At 34.4% G+C, this 20934-nt stretch overlaps 1 protein-coding gene across 7 annotated transcripts in view; it reads left to right on the top strand.

The window, feature by feature from the left end:
* The window catches only part of CSMD3 (CUB and Sushi multiple domains 3), a 1461887-nt gene that overhangs the window by 1058111 nt on the left and 382842 nt on the right, over nucleotides 1-20934 (top strand). For all 7 annotated transcript variants that reach the window (XM_070802767.1, XM_070802766.1, XM_070802772.1 and 4 more), the window contains 2 exons: nucleotides 5626-5795; nucleotides 18319-18475. In XM_070802767.1, coding sequence (XP_070658868.1) covers nucleotides 5626-5795; nucleotides 18319-18475 — 327 coding nt within the window. The remainder of the gene's footprint in view (nucleotides 1-5625; nucleotides 5796-18318; nucleotides 18476-20934) is intronic.

The following is a 20934-nucleotide window of genomic DNA, read 5'->3' on the forward strand; positions in this document are numbered from 1 at the left end:
AGTCCAAGGGACTCTCAAGAGTCTTCTCCAACACCACAGTTCAAAAGCATCAATTCTTCGGCACTCAGCTTTCTTCACAGTCCAACTCTCGCCTCCATACATGACCACTGGAAAAACCATAGCCTCAATATATCTTTGGTAAACTACAAACAGGCTGTTTTAATTGGCATAAAATTCAAGTTAAATCATTAATTAGCTGGAGTGATTTCCCTATACTTCAATATGTAAAAATGTCTTCCATTAGAACCAACTGAAATATTAAAATATGACCAAAGCAGGTTATTTTTTATATAAAAGGAAACTCTCCTTTAAATTATATACTAAAAACCAATGTTTAAATTAGAAGTCACTTAATACCTATTCAAATGTTGAGAATATTACAATAAATTATTAGTGTATTTTGAAGGGTAGCTGAAGTAACCTATCATTTGGCCTTTATTGTGGGGCTTGTAATATGTTCAGTTAACATAATTTTAATATCATAAATAATTCTCCAAAATTAGGAAGAGTCTGTTGGCTTTCAGACCTAAATGCCTTTCTATCACACTGGGGCAATATATATATACATCCTAAACTATTTTTCTTTGTATACAGCATGATGCTACCATTATACTTATACATAAAATATTCATATTGATAGCTTTAATTTATTGAGTTCTTGTGCCCGACTCTTTGTGACCCCATGGACTGTAGCCACCCCAGATTCTTCCATCCCTTGAATTCTCCAGATAAGAACACTAGAGTGGATACCCATCCCCTACTCCAGCATGTCTTCCCAACCCAGGGGTCAAATATGGGTCTTCTTCATTGCAGGCAGATTCCAGTCTGAGCCACCAGGGAAGCGCTTCTTGTATGCCAGTTCTCTGCTAAATGCTCTACATGTATTATTTACCTGTAATAACACACACAAACATACCTTGAAGAGGGTATTATTATTTCCACTGTAATAATAACAGTATTGAGGCTTAGAGAGGAAAATAACTTGACAAAACCATATAGGTAAAAGAGCTTAATTTTAAAACTAACCTCTGAATAGTAAAGCTTTGGCTATAAATGAGTGTTTTCAGTATTTTGCAAGCTGTTATATTTTCAGAACTCCATGATTCTATAACATAATTTAAAAGTGCTTGCACTCCCTAATAAATAATCTAACCAATAAACACATATGTATATTCTGGATCTTCTGTATTATCTGAGAATATTTGTCGTACCCCATAAGCATGCCTAGATTCCAGTAAGCTAGTGAGGAGGAAAGCAGGAAAATTTAAAATAGAAATGATCAGGAGCAAGACAAGGATGTCCACTCTTGCCACTTTTATTAAACATAGTTTTGGAAGTCTTAACCATAATAATCAGAGAGAAAAAAGAAATAAAAGGAATCCAAGTTGGAAAAGAAGAAGTAAAACCATTGTTATTTGCAGATGGCATGATACTGTATATAAAAAATCCTTAAGATGTTACCAGAGCATTATTAGAGCTTATCAATGAATCTGGTAAAGTTGCAGCATGCAAAATTAATACATAGGAATTTCTTGCATTTCTATACACTAACAATCAGCATCAAAAATAATAAAATACCTAGAAATAAACCTATGTAAGGAAGCAAAAGACTTGTTCTCAGGAAACTATAAGATACTGATGAAAGAAATCAGAGATGACAGAAACAGATGGAAGGATATACCATGTTCTTAAACTGGAATAATTAGTACTGTCAAAATGACCATACTATCCTAGGCAATCCATAGATTCAGTGCAATCCCTATCAAGATACCAATGGCATTTTTTGCAGAATTAGAACAGAAAATGTTTACAATTTGTTTGGAAGCACAAGAAACCCAAGTAGCCAAAGCAATCTTGAGAAAGAAAAACAGAGGTGGGGGAATCGGGCTCCCTGATTTCAGAATGTACTACAAGGTGGCAATAATTAAACAGCATGGTACTGGCACAAAAACAGAAATATAGACAATGGAACAGAGCATAAAGTCCATAGACAAACGCAAGCTCCTCTGATCACTTAAATTTAACAAAGAATGAGAGAATATATAATGAAGAAAAGTCACTTCAATAAGTGATGCTGGGAAGGTTGACCACTACATGTATAAAATAAAGCAAAAATGAAATTAGAACACTCCCTAACACGATACACAAAAGTAAACTCAAAATGGATTAAAGCCTTAAATGTAAGACTGGATACTATAAAACTCTTAGAGGAAAACACAGACAGAACACTCTCTGGCATAAATCACAGGAAGATCTTTTTCAATCCTCCTCCTAGAGTAGTGAAAATAAAAATATATAAATAAACAAATGTGACCTAATTAAGCTTAAAAGCTTTTGTACAGCAAAGGAAACCTTAAATAAGACAACCCAAAAATGATACAAAATATTTGCGAAGGAGGTGACCAAGAAGGGATTAATCTTCAAAATACACAAACAGCTCATTCAGCTCAATATCAAAACAAACAACCCAATCAGAAAATGGGTGGGAGGTCTAAATATGCATTTCTCCAAAGAAGAAATACAAAAGACCAAAAAGCACATGAAAAGATGCCCAACATCACTAATCATCAATGAAATGCAATACAAAACTATAATGAGATATTGCCTTACACTAGTCAGAATGACCATCATCAAAAAATCTACAAACAATAAATGCTGGAGAAGTGTGGAGAAAAGAGAACCCTCCTACAATGTTGGTGGGACATTGGTACAACTATTATTGATAAAACTATTATGAAGAACACTATGGAGGTTCCTTAACAAACTAAAAATAGAGCTACCATACGATCCTGTAATCCCACTCCTAGGCAAATATCTCAAGAAATCCATAATTTGAAAAGAAACATGCACCCCACTGTTCATTGCAGCACTGTTTGCAATAGTCAGGACTTGGAAACAACCTAAGTGTCTATCAGTGGATGAATGGATAGAGAAAATATGATACATATATACAACGGAATATCACTCAGCCATAAAAAGTAATGGAATTATGCCATTTGCAGCAACATGGGTAGACATAGAGATTATCATACTGAGTAAAGTAATCAGACAGAGAAATGATACTGCTTATATGTGGAATCTAAAAAAAATGATATGGATGAACTTATTTGTAAAATAGAAATAGAGTCACAGATATAAAAAATAAATTTATGATTACTGAGGGGAAAGTGAAAGTGAAGTGTAGTGAATGTCTCTCAGTTATGTCCAACTCTGCAACCCCTTGGACTATACAGTCCATGGAATTCTCCAGGCCAGAATACTTGAGTGGGTAGCCATTCCCTTCTCTAAGGGATCTTCCCGACCCAGGGTTCGAACCCAGGTCTCCCGCGTTGCAGGCAGATTCTTTACCAGCTGAGACACAAGGGAAACACACTGGAGGGGAAGAGGGTATAAATTAGGAGACTGAGATTAACATATACATACTTCTAACCATTTGCAAAGAATGGTTAGAAGATGCAGGAGTTGCAGGTTCAATCCCTGGGTCAGGAAGATCCCCTGGGGAAGGAAATGGAAACTCACTCCAGTATTCTTTCTGAGAAAATCCCATGGAGAGAGGAGCCTGGCAGGCTATAGTCCATAGGATCGCAAAGAGCAGACATGCCTGAGTGACAGTACAGCACAGCAGCATAGGAAAATAATCTAAAACAGAGTGTGTATATATATATATATATGTGTGTGTGTATATATATATATATATATATATATATATATATATATATGATTCACTTTGCTGTACAGCAGAAACTAACACAACATTTTAAGTCAAGTACATTCCAGTAAAAATTTTTTAAAAATAAAATAGAAATGATTTTTTCCCACTAAGTGAAAGATGTATTATGTTATGGTGTCCTATATGGATGAATTTCTCAGTAATTCAGATGATATGAGGTGAAGGCAAATTGAATTATTACACAGCATGATCCTTTGGTTGGTAATATCCCCTCGAGAAGGGAATGGCAACCCACTCTTGTATTCTTGCCTGGAGATTCTGTGGACAGAGGAGCCTGACAGGCTACAGTCCATGGGGTTGCAGAATTGGACATGATTGAGCAACTAACACTTCATTTTTCATAGTGTAATTAAAAGCATAGGAATCTCTACAAGTTTGTGCTCTATCAGCTGGTTTCATATTCATGTTGTGAAGGACAATTTAGTTTCAAGGAAACAAAATCTTCTGCTACATAAGATATATAGTTTAAATCAATATTGAAAGTCTGTAAAGTTTTTCGTTTTTCTTTTACCTTAAAAGTCACTTGAAGGAGCTTTACTAGGTGATATGTCATGTTACTAGTTGATTGTTAGCATCACATCACTAGTTTTATTATTTTTTTCTATGTTGATATTATACTGACTACTCCCTCTTGATCATTTTCAGTTCCTCATTAGCCTTTTCTTTTTTTTTTTTTTTTTTTGGTTATCCATTTTATTTTATTTTTTTAAATTTTATTTTATTTTTAAACTTTACATAATTGTATTAGTTTTCCCAAATATCAAAATTAATCCATCACAGGTATACATGTGCTTTTTCTTCTGCCAGATTATTGTTAATGTTTTAGCATTTAAAAAGTAAAGCAATTCATCATCTTCTACCTTGTTGTGTATTTGTTGTATACTTCCTATGACTCTTCCCATGAAGCATTAATTTAAAAATCTTATTTCTAAAAAGTAATAACCTTGAATAATGTGACTCTCCCTGGCCTATGGAATGATAATATGAAGCAAGTTATTACATAAGATAGAAAGCTGAGAAGTTCACTGAATTTCTGATACCTAAAGAGCATGTTTGGGAATTATAAAAACTCATTTGGTTTTGCAGTATTACTACAATCTTTTTAAAGTAATACATTGAAATTAAATTTTTAAAAATGAGAAATTCATAGTTCTCTTTAAGTGGTTAGACACTAAAATTTTGCAAAGTTAGTCCTGGAGAGTTAGCAGTAGCATATGCTGATTAGAGAGTGCCTTAATCCATTCTATCTTTGAAACTAGGAAAATTAATAGAATTTCCAAAGATGCCCAAACCTCTGCCATTATTGATTGGTTTGTGGGTTTTATCTATTATATTCATTTTCAAAGACACTGTAGTGTTTATTCTACTTTTTGTTACTGAAGTTCTTGGGTCATAAAAAAAACTGACTAGTGGGAGGAAGAAGGGGCAAGTTCAAAAAAAGGTAAAAATGAAAAGATTAAGAATCATTCTAAAAAAAAAAAAAGAATCATTCTAAAAAATTGATCTCTTTACTTTTTTTTATAATTTAAAGTAAATAGATTTTAAAATAGTAAATTAGTTAGAGATCTACAAACTTAAAATGCATCCCAAAAATATTTTGTTCTTTTTCTTTTTCCATGCTGTCCCTTCATCCAAGGCCAGAAAATACTGAAACTATTGTTTATTTCTATTTATGTACAAGTGTTCTGTACAGGGCAGTAGTGTAGTAGTTCCTTCTTCCCATCTGTTGTTTGAGAGGGAATGAGTCATCTTCAACACAGAACCATTCTGTACATTTTGTTCATGTTAGACTCTAGTTAAAGTAAAATACATCTACACTTACATACTTTACATTACTTTAAATGATAATGCTTTCTATTAAACTGTGTTTTTTCAATATTCTGTTTTACCTGCAGCTGAATGTGGTGCATCTGCAACAAATAATGAAGGCATTTTGCTCTCTCCAAATTATCCACTGAACTATGAAAACAACCATGAATGCATTTATAGTATTCAGGTTCAAGCAGGAAAGGGAATCAATATTTCAGCCAGAACATTTCATTTAGCACAAGGAGATGTTCTTAAGGTAAGTGAACTCAGAATATTTATATTGTGATCATTTTAATCATTAAGTATTCATTAATGTGTGTATATAATCTACCATAAGTTTATTCTGCCATTCATAGGTTTAAATTATACATTATTTATCTACGAAACATAATCAACCCATAAATGGTCATTTATTTATTTATATTTTGATGTTTTTTTAAGTAACTTATTTAACTCTGTTGATACAAGGAAAACTCTATGCATTTATGACTATGAACATTTTATAATTTATGAACAAATCAAACTAACAATATCTATACATTATTTAAGAAAAGTATACTCTGTCAATAATAAACATGTAAGTAATTTTTTACATTTATTTTAAAAATTTGAAATGATCACATTTAAAGATATAATTAAGGGGAATTCCCTGGTGGTCCAGTGGTTAGGACTTGGTGCATTAATTGCTGTGGCCCCAGGTCTATCCCTGACCAGGTAACTAAGATCTTACAGACTGCATGGTGTGGCCAAAAATTTGTTTGAAAATGGTACAGTAAATATATATTTTCATATTTATTGATCCATGTTTTGCAAATTAAATATTTTGATAAATATCGTTGATATAGATTATTAGAATAACGGTAAATACTTCTATAAAATCACACATAAATATTTAAAAAATGATCACATATATTTTTCTCATTATCAAAATGTCCTTAATCCAGCTAAGAAATTTATGGTATTCTATTTTCACAAATCTTGAAAAAAAAATTGTGATATCCCAGATTGGGGTGGGGGATTTTTATTGAAATGGTGATTTTAACATTATAAGTTATGTCCTTTTAAAAATAATATTAATTTGGTGATAATTGTTGATTGTCTAACACAAACAGTTCTGTATGCTTGCAGCATTTATGTAGATATGGGAAAGATTTCCTTCAGTACACCTGGATGTATACAATTTTATTATTAATTTAAAGCCATTCTTGTTTTTTGTGCTTTTGCCCTATAGGCAACAAAACTTCACTTTGTATATAATATCTTCAATTTCTAGCTCATTGTTTGGGTTTTCCTGTTAAAAATAAATTTATTTGCTAAATTGGAGTCAAACTGAGATTAATGGAAACCTTGTACTTAGAAGTAAGCCAGTGCTTTTTCTTTTCTTTTCTTTTTTCCTGGCTAAATATGGGAAAGAAAAAATGTATCAAGACATAGATCAGAAGTATGAGTGTAGCTGCTAATCTGTATCACATAAGTAACAATAATAAACATGCATTTATAAGTTAAAAGTCAGGAAATGCTTCCCCCTGTCTACCACGATGCTTCCTAAAATATTTTTCTCCTCTCAATGTTGCTTGAAACTTATATATTAATTTTCCATACTAAATAATGTTTATTACTTGGAAAATCCATTTGGAATAATTGGTGATACCTGTTAAAAAATAGTCCTATGTTTCTCAGAGTGCTTTCTGTTTAATGTCTTATTGTTTGGAATAAGGTCACATGCATTTGTTATGTGTATTACCTTGAGGAAGAATGGAATTCAGTAATGAGTGACAGTGTGAGGGGATTTGATGGTGAGAGACAAAGGAAGGCAGGAAAACTCAATGTCAAGCTCCGTAGTGGATTTAATTAAATAGTGGTTTTTCTTTCATGAGTGAAAGAATAAAAATATATATTCCCAGAATTTTTTTTAATTTTTATCTTTCCTAAAATAAATGTTTTCCAAAGTTAAAAAGATTATTTACTAGATATTAACGTGGAAGCATACCAATTCAATCATCCTCCTACTAATAGTCTAACCTGGGATTTATTCTAAATTATTATTTTAAAATAACTTTGGTAAGTCACTCTATAGAGACAGTTGGGGGTGGGCTTTTAAACACTGTCTGTCTTCATGGTCTCTCCACCAATATAAAATATAAAATGCCTATATGTTATTCTTCTCAATAACCCCAAGAACAACTATCAGTTCAAAGATACCTACTGACACAGGCACAGTTAGGCATGCACAAGTAGACCGTGTACTTTGCAGTGGACAAATGATTAATTCTCAGAAACTGGTAAACCCAGAGTCCTCTCAGGATGGAAGGTAATTTGCCTAACTGCAAACTAACTCAACATTCAAAAAACTAGGATCATGGCATCCAGTCCCATCCCTTTCGAGTGTGTAATTTCCTCAGTTCTGTATCGTCACAACAAAAATTTGAAGCAATGGACCAGCATTACAGCCCTCAGACAGACCTTGGACAGACAGACTGTGTCACAGCTCTTGGACAGATCAGTGTTACAGATCCGTGTTACAGTTCAGTTTTATTTAGAAAATAAAGGAAAATATATCCTTGAGGCATGAGGGCATGCCGACCCAAAAGACGGGAAGAGTAGAGAGAGATATAAGAGACAGAGAGAGAGCAAGAGAAAGACAGAGAGACAGAGAGAGAGTGAGAGAGACAGAGAGTGAGAGACAGAGAGCAAGAGAGAGACAGAGAGAGCGAGAGAAAGAGAGGAAGAGAGATCTGCCCCTTTGGCTCCTCTTTTTATATATTTTTTCTCCCCCACCCACTAGGCTTGCCCTATGTAAACTGGGCTAGCCAGGAGTGCTGTTTGTTCTACCTGAGGTCCTCACTCTGGTCCTCGGACTTTCCTTTGTTCTATTTTTGCAGGCTTTTCCCTTCCTTGTCTTTTAGCCACCACCATTCTGGACTCCTTTTTCCTATTCTAACTACCTAACAACTTCATGGCAAATAGATGGGGAAACACTGGAAACAGTGACAGACTTTATTTTCTTGGGCTCCAAAATCACTGCAGATGATGACTGCAGCCATGAAATGAAAAGACGTTTGCTCCTTGGGAGAAAAACTATGACCAACCTAGACAGCACATTAAATAGCAGAGATATTACCTTGCCAACAAAGGCCCTTCTAGTCAAAGCTATGGTTTTTTTTTCAGTAGTCATGTATTAATGTGAAACCTGGACCATATACTGAAGAATTGATGCCTTTGAACTGCGGTTTTGGAGAAGACTGTTGAGAGTCCCTTAGACTGCAAGAAGATCCAACAAGTCCATACTAAAGGAGATCAGTCCTGGGTGTTCATTGGAAAGACTGATGTTGAAGCTGAAACTCTGATACTTTGGACACCTGATGCAAAGAACTGATGCCTTGGAAAAGACCTCGATGCTGGGAAAGATTGAGGGCAGGAGGAGAAGGGGACAACAGAGGATGAGATGGTTGGATGGCATCACCGACTTGATGGACATGAGTTTTAGGAAGATCTGGGAATTGTTGAAGGACAGGGAAGCCTGGCGTGCCACAGTCCATGGGGTCACAAAGAATCAGACATGACTGAGTGACTGAACTGAACTGAACTGAATCCATCAGAGGCCATCCTCATCCACAGGACTTTCCAGTATTAAACTTAGTAATCACTTCTTTTGCTCCATTCCAACTAGGACATAGGAAGAAATAAGAAAAACAATTAGCCTATTACAGAACCTTTTATCCTTTGACTGAGAGCAAAGAACAAAACAAATAATAAAAAAAGTATGTATTTTAATCTATATCTCTATACACACACACACAACTTTCCTTTCTGAGAACCCATCATTTAGGTTGATTCTCATTTACTCACTCACCCACTTTCTCTCTCCCTCCTCCTCCTTATAAACACCTTAGTTATCTGAATATTCATTGGAAGAACTGATGATGAAGCTGAAACTCCAATACTTTGTCCACCTGATGCAAAGAGCTGACTCATTTGAAAAGACCCTGATGCTGGGAAAGATTGAGGGCAGGAGGAGAAGGGGACGACAGAGGATGAGATGGTTGGATGGCATCATCGACTCAATGGACATGGGTTTGGGTGAACTCCAGGAGTTGGTGATGGACAGGGAGGCCTGGCATATTGAGGTTCATGGAGTCGCAGAGTCAGACACGACTGAGCGACTGAACTGAACTGATCTATAACCAAACTAAGTTGAGTTTCAGTAGATCTAGGGAAAATTGATTCAGTTCATCTCCACCTGGGATTAAGGATTTTTATAAATCTCTCCAGATTTTGTGATGGCCAGCAGGTTTGGGAATTATGAATATATCTTTGTTTGGTTATATTACTTTCAGTAGGCAAGAATATTGAACTTCTCAATCCATCACTCAAACTATATAACTTAATTAATTATTTTTAATTAACATTTATAGATGGTGTTTATCATATGTAGGCTTTAAACAGTCAATAGTAAGTTGCTCTGCTTGTCAGCTGAATTGGACAAAATTTGAATACTAATCAGAACTACTATTTATGTTTTTGTTATCGCTGTATTTGTTTTTATTTTCAGAAAAAAGCTAAGCATTATGTTTAGATAAAGGAATGTAGCGGGGGGACAAAAGACAATCTCTTTACTATAGTTGGCATTCTGAAGTTTAAAGACTTATTTCTTATGCAGAAATAGAAAGTGAAGTTGAAAGTCGTCTCTGACTCTTTGCGACCCCATGGACTAAACAGCCCATGGAATTCTCTAGGCCAGAATACTGGAGTGGGTAGCCTATCCTTTCTCCAGAAGATCTTCCCAACCCAATAATCAAACCAGGGTCTACTGCATTGCAGGCAGATTCTTTATGAGCTGAGCTACCAGGGAAAATATCTGTGTTTGACAACCAAATCACAGAGTGTTATTACTAGGCCTCATAAAACCCTTCCTATCTTCTTATACTGAGGATCACAGAAGTAAAATGATGTGTGACATGCCAGTCAGCTTTGAAGGTAGAGTTGGGACTTCAACAGAACCACAAAGCTAAGGCTCCTGAAAACCTGACCCTTCATTCCACTCCCAACTCCCTCACTGAAGCACACTAGCTCTTATAATTGATTACACATTATATAACTGTTGTAAAGACATATAAAGATCTGAGTACAAACAAATGTTCTCTTTTGTTACATATTATCTTTGGAGAGAACATTGTAGATTTGAAATATTTTGAAAAAATATTTTTTTTCAAAATTTGAGGTCTAACTCAACTCATTGCAAAAATTATATAAATTCTTAAGCAACCTATAAAACAAATGGCCAAATTGAAAATTCTAGTATCCATGAGCAGGAATAATTTGAAGGTTTGAATAATTATGCTCATGTACATGTGTAATTTCTCTCTTTTGATGTTACTTTTTTTGCTCTTGGGTTCAGATAATACCTTATTTGCTAATTCATTAGAGTAATGAGTGGGAATATACTTTCTAATACATATCTTATATCATTAGCAACAACAACAGCTTTGAGTATCCATAAGCAGATAATCACAATGGTGTGATCACTCACCTAGAGCCACATGTCCTGGAATGTGAAGTCAAATGGACCTTAGGAAGCATCACTATGAACAAAGCCAGTGGAGGTGATGGAATTCCAGTTGAGCTATTTCAAATTCTGAAAGATGATTCTGTCAAAGTGCTGCACTCAATATGCCAGCAAACTTAGAAAACTCAGCACTGGCCACTGGACTGGAAAAAGTCAGTTTTCATTCCAATCCCAAAGAAAGGCAATGCCAAAGAATGTGCAAACTACCACACAGTTGCACTCATCTCACATGCTAGCAAAGTAATGCTCAAAATTCTCCAAGCCAGGCTTCAGCAATACGTGAACTGTGAATTTCCAGATGTGCAAGCTGGATTTAGAAAAGGCAGAGGAACCAGAAGTCAAATTGCCAACATCTGTTCAGTCATTGCAAAAGCAAGAGAGTTCCAGAAAAATATATATTTCTGCTTTATTGACTTTTCCAAAGCCTTTGATTGTGGATCACCACCAACTGTGGAAAATTCTGAAAGAGATGGGAATACCAGACTACCTGACCTGCCTCTTGAGAAACCTGTATGCAGGTCAGGAAGCAACAGTTAAAACTGGACATAGAACAGCAGACTGGTTCCAAATAGGAAAAGGAGTACGTCAAGGCTGTATATTGTCACCCTGCTTATTTAACTTACATGCAGAGTACATCTTGAGAAACACTGGGCTGGAGGAAGCACAAGCTGGAATCAAGATTGCCAGGAGAAATATCAATAACCTCAGATATGCAGATGACACCACCCTTATGGCAGAAAGTGAAGAACTAAAGAGCCTCTTGAAAGTGAAAGAGGAGAGTGAAAAAGTCAGTGTAAAGCTCAACATTCAGAAAACTAAGATCATGGCATCCAGTCCCATCACTTCATGGCAAATAGATGGAGAAACAGTGGAAACAGTGACAGACTTTATATTTTGCGCTCCAAAATCACTACAGATGGTGAATGTAGCCATTTAATTAAAAGACACTTGTTCTTTGGGAGGAAAGTTATGACCAACCTAGACAGCATATTAAAAAGCTTTACGTTACTTTACCAAGAAACGTCCATTCTAGTCAAGGTTATAGTTTTTCCAGTGGTCATGTATGAATGTGAGAGTTGGACTATAAAGAAGGCTGAGCACCAAAGAATTGATGCTTTTGAACTGTGGTGTTGGAGAAGACTCTTGAGAGTCCCTTGGACTGCGATGAGATCCAACCAATCCATCCTAAAGGAGATCAGTCCTGGGTGTTCACTCGAAGGACTGATGCTGAAGCTGAAACTCCAGTACTTTGGCCACCTGATGCGAAGAACCGACTCCTTGGAAAAGACCCTGATGCTGGGAAAGATTGAAAGTGGGATGAGAAGGGGACAACTGAGGATGAGATGGCTGGATGGCATCACCGACTCAATGGACATGAGTTTGAGTAAACTCTGGTTAGTTGGTGATAAACAGGGAGGCCTGGCATGCTGCAGTCCTTGGCGTCTCAAAGAGTTGGACAGGACTAAGCAACTGAACTGAACTGAACTGACTGAAGCAGTTCATCATAATAGAGTTTGACCTTTTAGAAATAGGATGATCTGTACACCATAACAAATGTCAAACCCTGATTCGTTACAAAAGGTTTGATAATTGAAACATGGCAATATTAAGTTCTCATCTGTTCCTGTGTAAGACTACCAAATTAATTGCAATTTTATAACAAATTAGTCTTTTCAAAGAGCTTCATTAATGTTATTAAAGCTTGCAATACCTTTCACAATATTAATTCTGGAGAAGACTTGAATTCTACATTTGACATAAAAGTAATTCATTATCTGCATTAAGCACTAAATAGGTGAGACTATTCCTGTGCGGGCGAGGGAGCGCTCAAGTCCTCTCTGAGTTTCTGTATGCTATTACAGTTTCCTTATTCTTTTTAGCTTTCTAAATTTCTGAAAACTAAAAACAGATGTTAAGACATATCTCAAAAATAATAACGTCATTTAGAAAAAGAAAAAAAATAAGCTCAAATAAATAAAAATATTCTTAAATATCCTGATTTTAAATAGAAAAGAAATGAGAAATAATAACCTCAACGTTTCTATGAGATTCTGATCAAACCTGACATAATCACTCTGTACCATAAATTTATTATAAAATGTAAGACATATTTTGTTTGTTTTATTTTCTTATTTGTATGTTTGCATTCATATACATTTCAAACATAATTAGTCTTTGACTGTATACACTGATTTTTCCTTCCTTGTTGCTTTTATGTGTTCATATATATTTGAATACACTGAAGTATTTTATTTACAGGTTAAACAGCATTGACTTGATCATAACTATAAAACTCTTCTCTTTTTTTAAAGCCTTCTAATTAACAGTTGCTTTTCATTTTGACCTAAGAATTTATATACACTTCCAAAATTTCATAGCTGAATGATCACACTTCATTTAATTTTGATAATTATAGCGGTGCTTCTACATTATTTGTTTTCTGCCTTTTGACTTTACATTGTTAAATAAATGGTAGTTAGCTTTGGTGCTAAATTAGATTCTCCCAGCTGAGTTTAAGATAATTATTTTCGTTTGAAAATTTAGCTCCTTTTTCATAAATTCTTCTTCAAAGATTATTTAGAAATCATTTCTTAAATAAAGTTTCTTTTGAAAAAGCAAAATTGCTTCTGTCTTGAAAAAAGTAATATAAATAAATATCTCTTATGGCAGACAATTGGGTTATTTTTAAAATTTTTCTTAGGGTTATATATGTGGAGTGAAATAAGGGTATCTGCTATTGTTAAACTCTTATTATTATTATTACCACTGAAAATTTGAGGAAAAAAATTAGGAGAGACATTTTTTAAAGTTAAAAGTAAATTTCAATTTCCATTTACTCAATTGCAACTATTATTTATTTATATTTCCCCTTTATTTGGTTGTTTTTGACAAACTGAAAGTTCTTAAAATGTATCCACACTTGAAAGCAGAACTAGTTGAATCCAAGAAAACTTATTTATATTTAACATATGAATGAAATTATATGTTTGTTAGCAGTAAGAGAAATAAAAGGAAAAAATTCTATGTGGTTGTGTTAGTCACTCAAGTCGTGTCCAACTTTTATGACCCCATGTCCATGGCATTCTCCAGGCAAGAATACTGGAGTGAGTTGCCATTCCCTTCTCCAGGGGGTCTTACCGACCCAGGAAATGAACCCAGGTCTTCTGCATTGTAGAAGGATTCTTTCCCATCTGAGCTATCGGGGAAGCCTATCCTATGTGGTTACTTTGACAGTATTAACTACAAATTAGGTCCACTGGGTCAGTTGGTTACATGGTTTGATTGTGATTGTGTACCTCCAACCACAGGACTTATAAGCTACAGCATATATAGAGTCATAATATAACTGTATTCAGAAGTCGATTTATGAGCACATTGGACATTTGAAACTCAAACACAAAGGTTGTTTTTCCTGACAAGCAATGTTTCTTTGTCTCTGAATTATTCCTCATGAGTGCTATTCTTAAGAAATGAAAAGTTGACTCTTATGTACTCAGACAAACAAACAAAAATATTCCTGACCTAACAACCTCAGCATTTGCTTTGGCTTTGTTGAAGACAAATTCTTGCTGATAACTAACAGAACTATATTTGTATGATTAATTAGATTCCAAGAGGGGTTCCTGGTACTGCCATATAATTTTAAGGAATTATCCATACAGCCCTTTATCGAGAAGTCAAATATTCCTTAAATAGTCAACACATTTTAAAAAAAAATGACAGAAAGACCTTTTGAAAAGAAAAGGGAGACCAGTAAGATGTTTGCTGTTAGAAATTTAGTGAGCATGTTGAATTGATTTTATGACTCACTTCCTCTATTTCTCACTCATAAGAAATATGATTCCACTTCCTTTTCATTGGTAATAAAACAAATAAATAAATTTGTGGAGGCTGGATGGTTGTAATATGAAGCTTTAGATTAACACAGGCACAAAGGGAGAGAGCAGGAAATGCCTAGGTACTGGAGACTTCACAACATCTGGGCAGAAAAGTTATAAAATGTTGTTAGAAAAGAATACTAGGGGCTCTGAACAAAGCTACATTTATAAAGCATGTTAAATAAAAGCATTGTTGTCTTTGGGATATTTAAAACCTATATCTTTAATAAGAAAATATAAAACTATAAGTTTAGTTCAGTTGCTTAGTCATGTCCGAATCTGTGACCCCATGGACTGCAGCATGCCAGACTTCCCTGTCCATCACCAACTCCCAGAGCTTCCTCAAACTCATGTCCATCAACTTGGTGATGCCATCCAAACATCTCATCTTCTGTCATCCCCTTGTCCTCTTGCCTTCAGTCTTTCCCAGCATCAGGGTCTTTTCCAATGAGTCAGCTTGTTGCATCAGGTGGCCAAAGTATCAGAGCTTCATCTTCAGCATCGGTACTTCCAATGAATATTTAGGACTGATTTCCTTTGGGATGGACTGGTTTGATCTTCTTGTAGTCCAAGGGACTCTCAAGAGTCTTCTCTAACACCGCAGTTCAAAAGCATCCATTCTAGGGCACTCAGCTTTCTTTATAGTCCAACTCTCACATCCTTACATAACCACTGGAAAAACCATAGCTTTTACTAGGTGGACCTTTGTCAGCAATGTAATGTCTCAGCTTTTTAATATGCTGCCTAGGTTGGCCGTAGCGTTTCTTCCAAGGAGCGAGCGTCTTTTAATTTCATGGCTACAGTCACCATTTGCAGTGATTTTGGAGCACAAGAAAATAAAGTCTGTCACTGTTTCCATTGTTTCCCCATCTATTTGCCATGAAGTGATGGGACCGGATGCCATGATCTTAGTTTTTGAATGTTGAGTTTTAAGCCAGCTTTTTCACTCTCCTCTTTTGCTTTCATAAAGAGTCTCTTTAGTTCCTCTTCACTTTCTACTATAAGGGTGATGTCATCTGTGTATCTGAGGTTATTGATATTTCTCCCAACAATCTTGATATGATAATGCAATTTGAGTACCAAAAACAGAGACTGGGGAAAGAAAGGGAAGAAGGCAAAGACAGACAGACAGACTGACTTTCTAGAACTTGACTGGCCTATTAGTAGAACTTAAAATTTAAGATTTTAATAGAAGGTATAAAAAGAGATTAGTTACTGTTGAAAATTCAATTGTTAATGTGAAAGTTCCAGTGGAAGATAAGCTATAATATAGAGGGAATATAGATAAATTTCAGAAGAAAAACATGTAAAAGAATTGCAATGCAATTTGGAGACTGAATATGTAAATAATAGGCATTCAAAATGGAAATAAAATAATAAAATATACAGGGAATAATTAAATAAACCAAAACTCAAGAACATTTCCTTGGATTGAAGAATACCTTGAATCCACTGATCAAAAATCTCACTGTTTTATTTGAATAAATTGGATTTTGAAATATAGTAATTTTTTATAATTTAATTTTCTAATATAAACATAATCTAAAACCTTATAGGGATAATTTGATAAAAAGAAAAAAAAGTTATACATTAGCTTTTAGTTACAAATTTTAGAAAGCATTATAAATAGGTAATCAAGTTAAATCCAACCATTTAGCACAAGAAACATATATCATACAAATTAATGTAGTGATAATAAAACTTCCATCATGTACCATCTAAGTATCATCTCTTAGGTGACATGAACATAATGGGGGAACATTGGTGCTTTGGCAAGATCACCAGATCAGAAGTTTAGTGACATAATTTTTACTCTTATGATAGGTCAGAAGTAAGAAAGTTTTGGCAAAATACAAGTAACTTTCAGAAGTATTTTCGAATTTTTCTATTTGTTATCATTTGCAGAAGGAGCCCCCAGATTCAACTTCATAAAACTAAGTACTGTGGAATGAGATTTGTCAGTTAGAGTTGGTCTTTGTAGGTCAACAAATCATCGTCATATCCGAGGTTTTATCAACTCTAAGGACTAATTTTCACACCATTGGGAATAATAGCTACCACACTAAAAATGCATGCCTTAAAAAAGAATGGCAATATGCAGTGTTGGCAAATCCTCAGTTTAATTACTGTACACTTTTTGGAAAATAATCTGACAATACACCTACATTTGAGCACCCAAATTCAATGTATTAAATGTATGAAACCTTTCTTACTGAAATACAAGTACCAAAGAGAAATGTGAGATAATATGTAAAAGGTGTTTTTTTCAGGATCACTTTTAGTGGCAAAAATGTTTGTTAATATAGGAATGTTAATTGTTAATATAGGAATGGTAAAGCAAGTTGTGATAGTGTAGTGGATGAAATATTACCCAGTTCTCAAAAGCAAGAATTTATATCTACTGACGTGAAGAAATGTCTATAAGGCTTTGAAAAGATAAAGCAAATTAGAGGACAATGAGAAGCTACACCTTCAGAAGAATGGGAATGAGGTAGGGATCTTAGGGAAAGTATCAGTTTTGTTTTGTATTTTTTGCCTTGTTAAATCAGTTTCTAAAAGCATTTAGCACCATTTTAGCATTTTTAAAGTGTCAAAAATTAAATAAGTTAAAAGGTGTGGATAAATAGAATGTACAAAGAAGCAAGTATATTTTATATTAATCATGTTATTAGAAAACCAGGTGTTTGGTGCCCTTGAGAAAGTTCAGAACAACAACCAACCAATCAATGCTCAATTTTAAATTATCTGCCATAAAAAAACATTGTTTTTAAAATAAAAGCAAAAACTTTATAACATGAGTTTGAGTGTTACTTAGTGTCTGCTGCTGCTAAGTTGCTTCAGTCATGTCCGACTCTGTCCGACCCCAGAGATGACAGCCCACCAGGCTCCCCCGTCCCTGGGATTCTCCAGGCAAACACACTGGAGTGGGTTGTCATTTCCTTCTTCAATGCATGAAAGTGAAAAGAGAAAGTGAAGTCGTTCAGTCGTGTTGGACTCTTAGCGACCCCATGGACTGCAGCCTACCAGGTTCCTCCGTCCATAGGATTTTCCAGGCAAGAGTACTGAAGTGGGGTGCCATTGCCTTCTCCAGTTACTTTTAGTGTCTACTGAGCTTGAAATAGTAAAATTATCCATGTGGAGTCTTAACTCTCTTACTTGTAACTTGTAACTCTTAATTGTAAAATCAATTAATGATATATGAGGTTTTTCTTGGGAAACATGTAATGACTTGAATTGGGGAGTGTAATCACTCATTTTCTTCATAAATATAAATACATGCTCAGAATTGTTTATTATTTACACATTTTCATTTTAATTTTAAATATATTTTGCAGATTTATGATGGAAAAGATAAAACAACTCATCTCCTAGGTGCTTTTACTGGTGCGTCTATGCGAGGACTGACACTTAGTAGTACTTCAAACCAGCTCTGGCTAGAATTTAATTCTGATTCTGAAGGGACGGATGAAGGCTTTCAACTTGTCTATACCAGTAAGTATTTTGGGAGAAAAAAAAATGGCCAAACACTGATGCTAAATATTTATTAGTAATTGCAATACACCACATGAAGTAATATTCAACATTTGATTATCACTTTGAAGTTTACAACTCCCTTCCATGTATATTTGACCCTAACAACTTCAAAAATTACAGGTAATCTAGCTATTACTATTTTATTGTTGAAACAATAGGTTCAGAAAGTTTAAGTAATATGTGACTTTGAACTTATTTATTTATGTACTTTAAAATAACAGTATTCTCCCCATGAAATATTTAAGAAGTACAATTAAACTTTTTAATAAATGGGAACCCAGTGCTTGAGCTCCTACCTGTCACTGCAAAACATACACAGTACATGTGTATTAGTTATAGTTAGCCAGCCCTTAATGAAAACTGGATGGTTTCAGATGATTTTACACTGAAGAATAGCTAAGATTTTAGTTTGTTTTGCTTTTTTGTTAAATTGTCTTGTTAAAAATAAATTTATATAGAACTATTGTGCTATACTCAAATCAACTTACTGACACTTAAACAGGTAGAAGCTCATAGACTGAGAATCATTGAAAACCATAAGTGGGTTACATCAATTGTTATATGAACAAAATGAATTTATTTACCAGTATCATAATAAGAAGTAGACTAATTATATAAATGAGAATTAAATTGTAGTCTTTACTGTTAGAATATTTGAAAAAATCAAAATAGTTCTATAAAGTTTCTCAAGAAGTCAGGTGAATGAAAATTCTTACAGAAATTGGAAAGTTGAAAAGGTTACAGCATCAAAGATATTCACATGGGATTCAAAAGGTAATTGGAATCAAATTATTGTTTGTGAAAATACAGTCAAGAGACATAGTACTGAGATATGATTCTTTCTCCTTGTTTATTTCAAGTTTTTTTTTTTTCCTTACCTGTGCTAGAATTGTTACATCATTAACACAAGTTAAATTAACAAAATGATGTTTAATACATATTTTTAAACCCTGAGAACTGTTGTATATACTGTGATTTCCTGTGAATTGCTCCCAAAGACAAATGAAAATCCAAGCAAATTGTGTTTACAGATAGTTCTTTGTGATGGACTAAAAGTAACAGTGCTGTGGCTTTTTGCTCAAATATAATCGCTGCCATGTGCTCAGAAGGGCAAATGTTTCTTAATCTGCTTTCCTCTTTCCTTTTTTTTTTTTTCTCTGACAGGGCTAGTGACATTTTTCAAGTCATGGCTCTGTGTTTACATAATGGTCTTTCTTTGTTCTGCATCATTTTATATTTCTCTTTGTCTAAAATTTCAATGAGGTTAAAAAAGGAAACCTAAATTTCCTTTTCTAGTATTTAAATTCTATGTAATGTGAGATTATTGATGCAAAGATACTGGATTTTGTAGCCATACCTGAATTTGAAATTGTATAGGATGCTCAGGAGACTGGAATGAGTAAAATCATTGACTTCTTTGTCATTGCTGTGAACTACTGCTTGTGCTTATCAAAGAAAAAGAAAGAAAGAAACGCTTAAAAAGAAAATACTTGAAGTTATTTTTTTTTCTTAATGATTCTGGCTGTTCATTAAAGGATGTGCATCATTATGAAGATAGAAGGCTGTAGAATTGGGAAAAGAGTATAAAAGCAATTATTTTTTTAAAAAAGGGCCGACATACATCTATAAATATTTTTCAGTCTCAGAACTGAAACTAAAATGTTTCAATCTCAAATCTGGAATTAAATGTTTATAATCTACTTCAAAGGTGTCTCTGAATATTCACCAGGTCAGTAAATGCTTCTAAGATTTTCTGATTCAATGGCTATGTGCTAAGCTCCTTTGTTGAGGAAGGCCCTGGAAGTAGTGGCACATCAGCTATTAACTGTATTTGTTCCTAAGTGTCACTTCTGAGTTTTACAATGGCAGCCTTTCTATGAGCATATACCTGCAATGATCTTAATAGTTAACCATGCATTTCCTATCTTTGAAGGAAGTTACTTCTCATTCTCCAAGTATACTTTGGTTTCCAGCCTTAGAATCCTGTACCCAGGCTTCTTTTTTCTTTCAGTATGCCCCATCCACCTGTGGCATCAATTGAACTGTTCAGCTTCAAGACCATTTCAAACATTTCCCTATTAGGCTTACCCTGACTCCTTCGACCGCAGTTAGTCTACTTTTTAACACTTCTTTTGCAGTAGTCTATATCCACAGCTATATAGCTCTTATCACATGGTATTGTGATTATGTTTTTTGTTTGTTTTGGTTTTCTTGCAAGCATATTATGCATAATTCTTCATGAGGCCATTTCACTTCATAATGCCTTTAGTCAGTTTTAGATCAATTGCAGCTTTCCACATATATTGGTAAATTAACATGTACTCTGAATACTGATTTTATAAAGTGTTTTTTTTTGTGTGTGATATAGAAGATTCTACTAGGCCACATATTGTATATTCCATAAATTCTTAGATGGA

The sequence above is a fragment of the Bos indicus genome, chromosome 14 (assembly GCF_029378745.1).
Source record: "Bos indicus isolate NIAB-ARS_2022 breed Sahiwal x Tharparkar chromosome 14, NIAB-ARS_B.indTharparkar_mat_pri_1.0, whole genome shotgun sequence".
NCBI lineage: Eukaryota > Metazoa > Chordata > Mammalia > Artiodactyla > Bovidae > Bos > Bos indicus.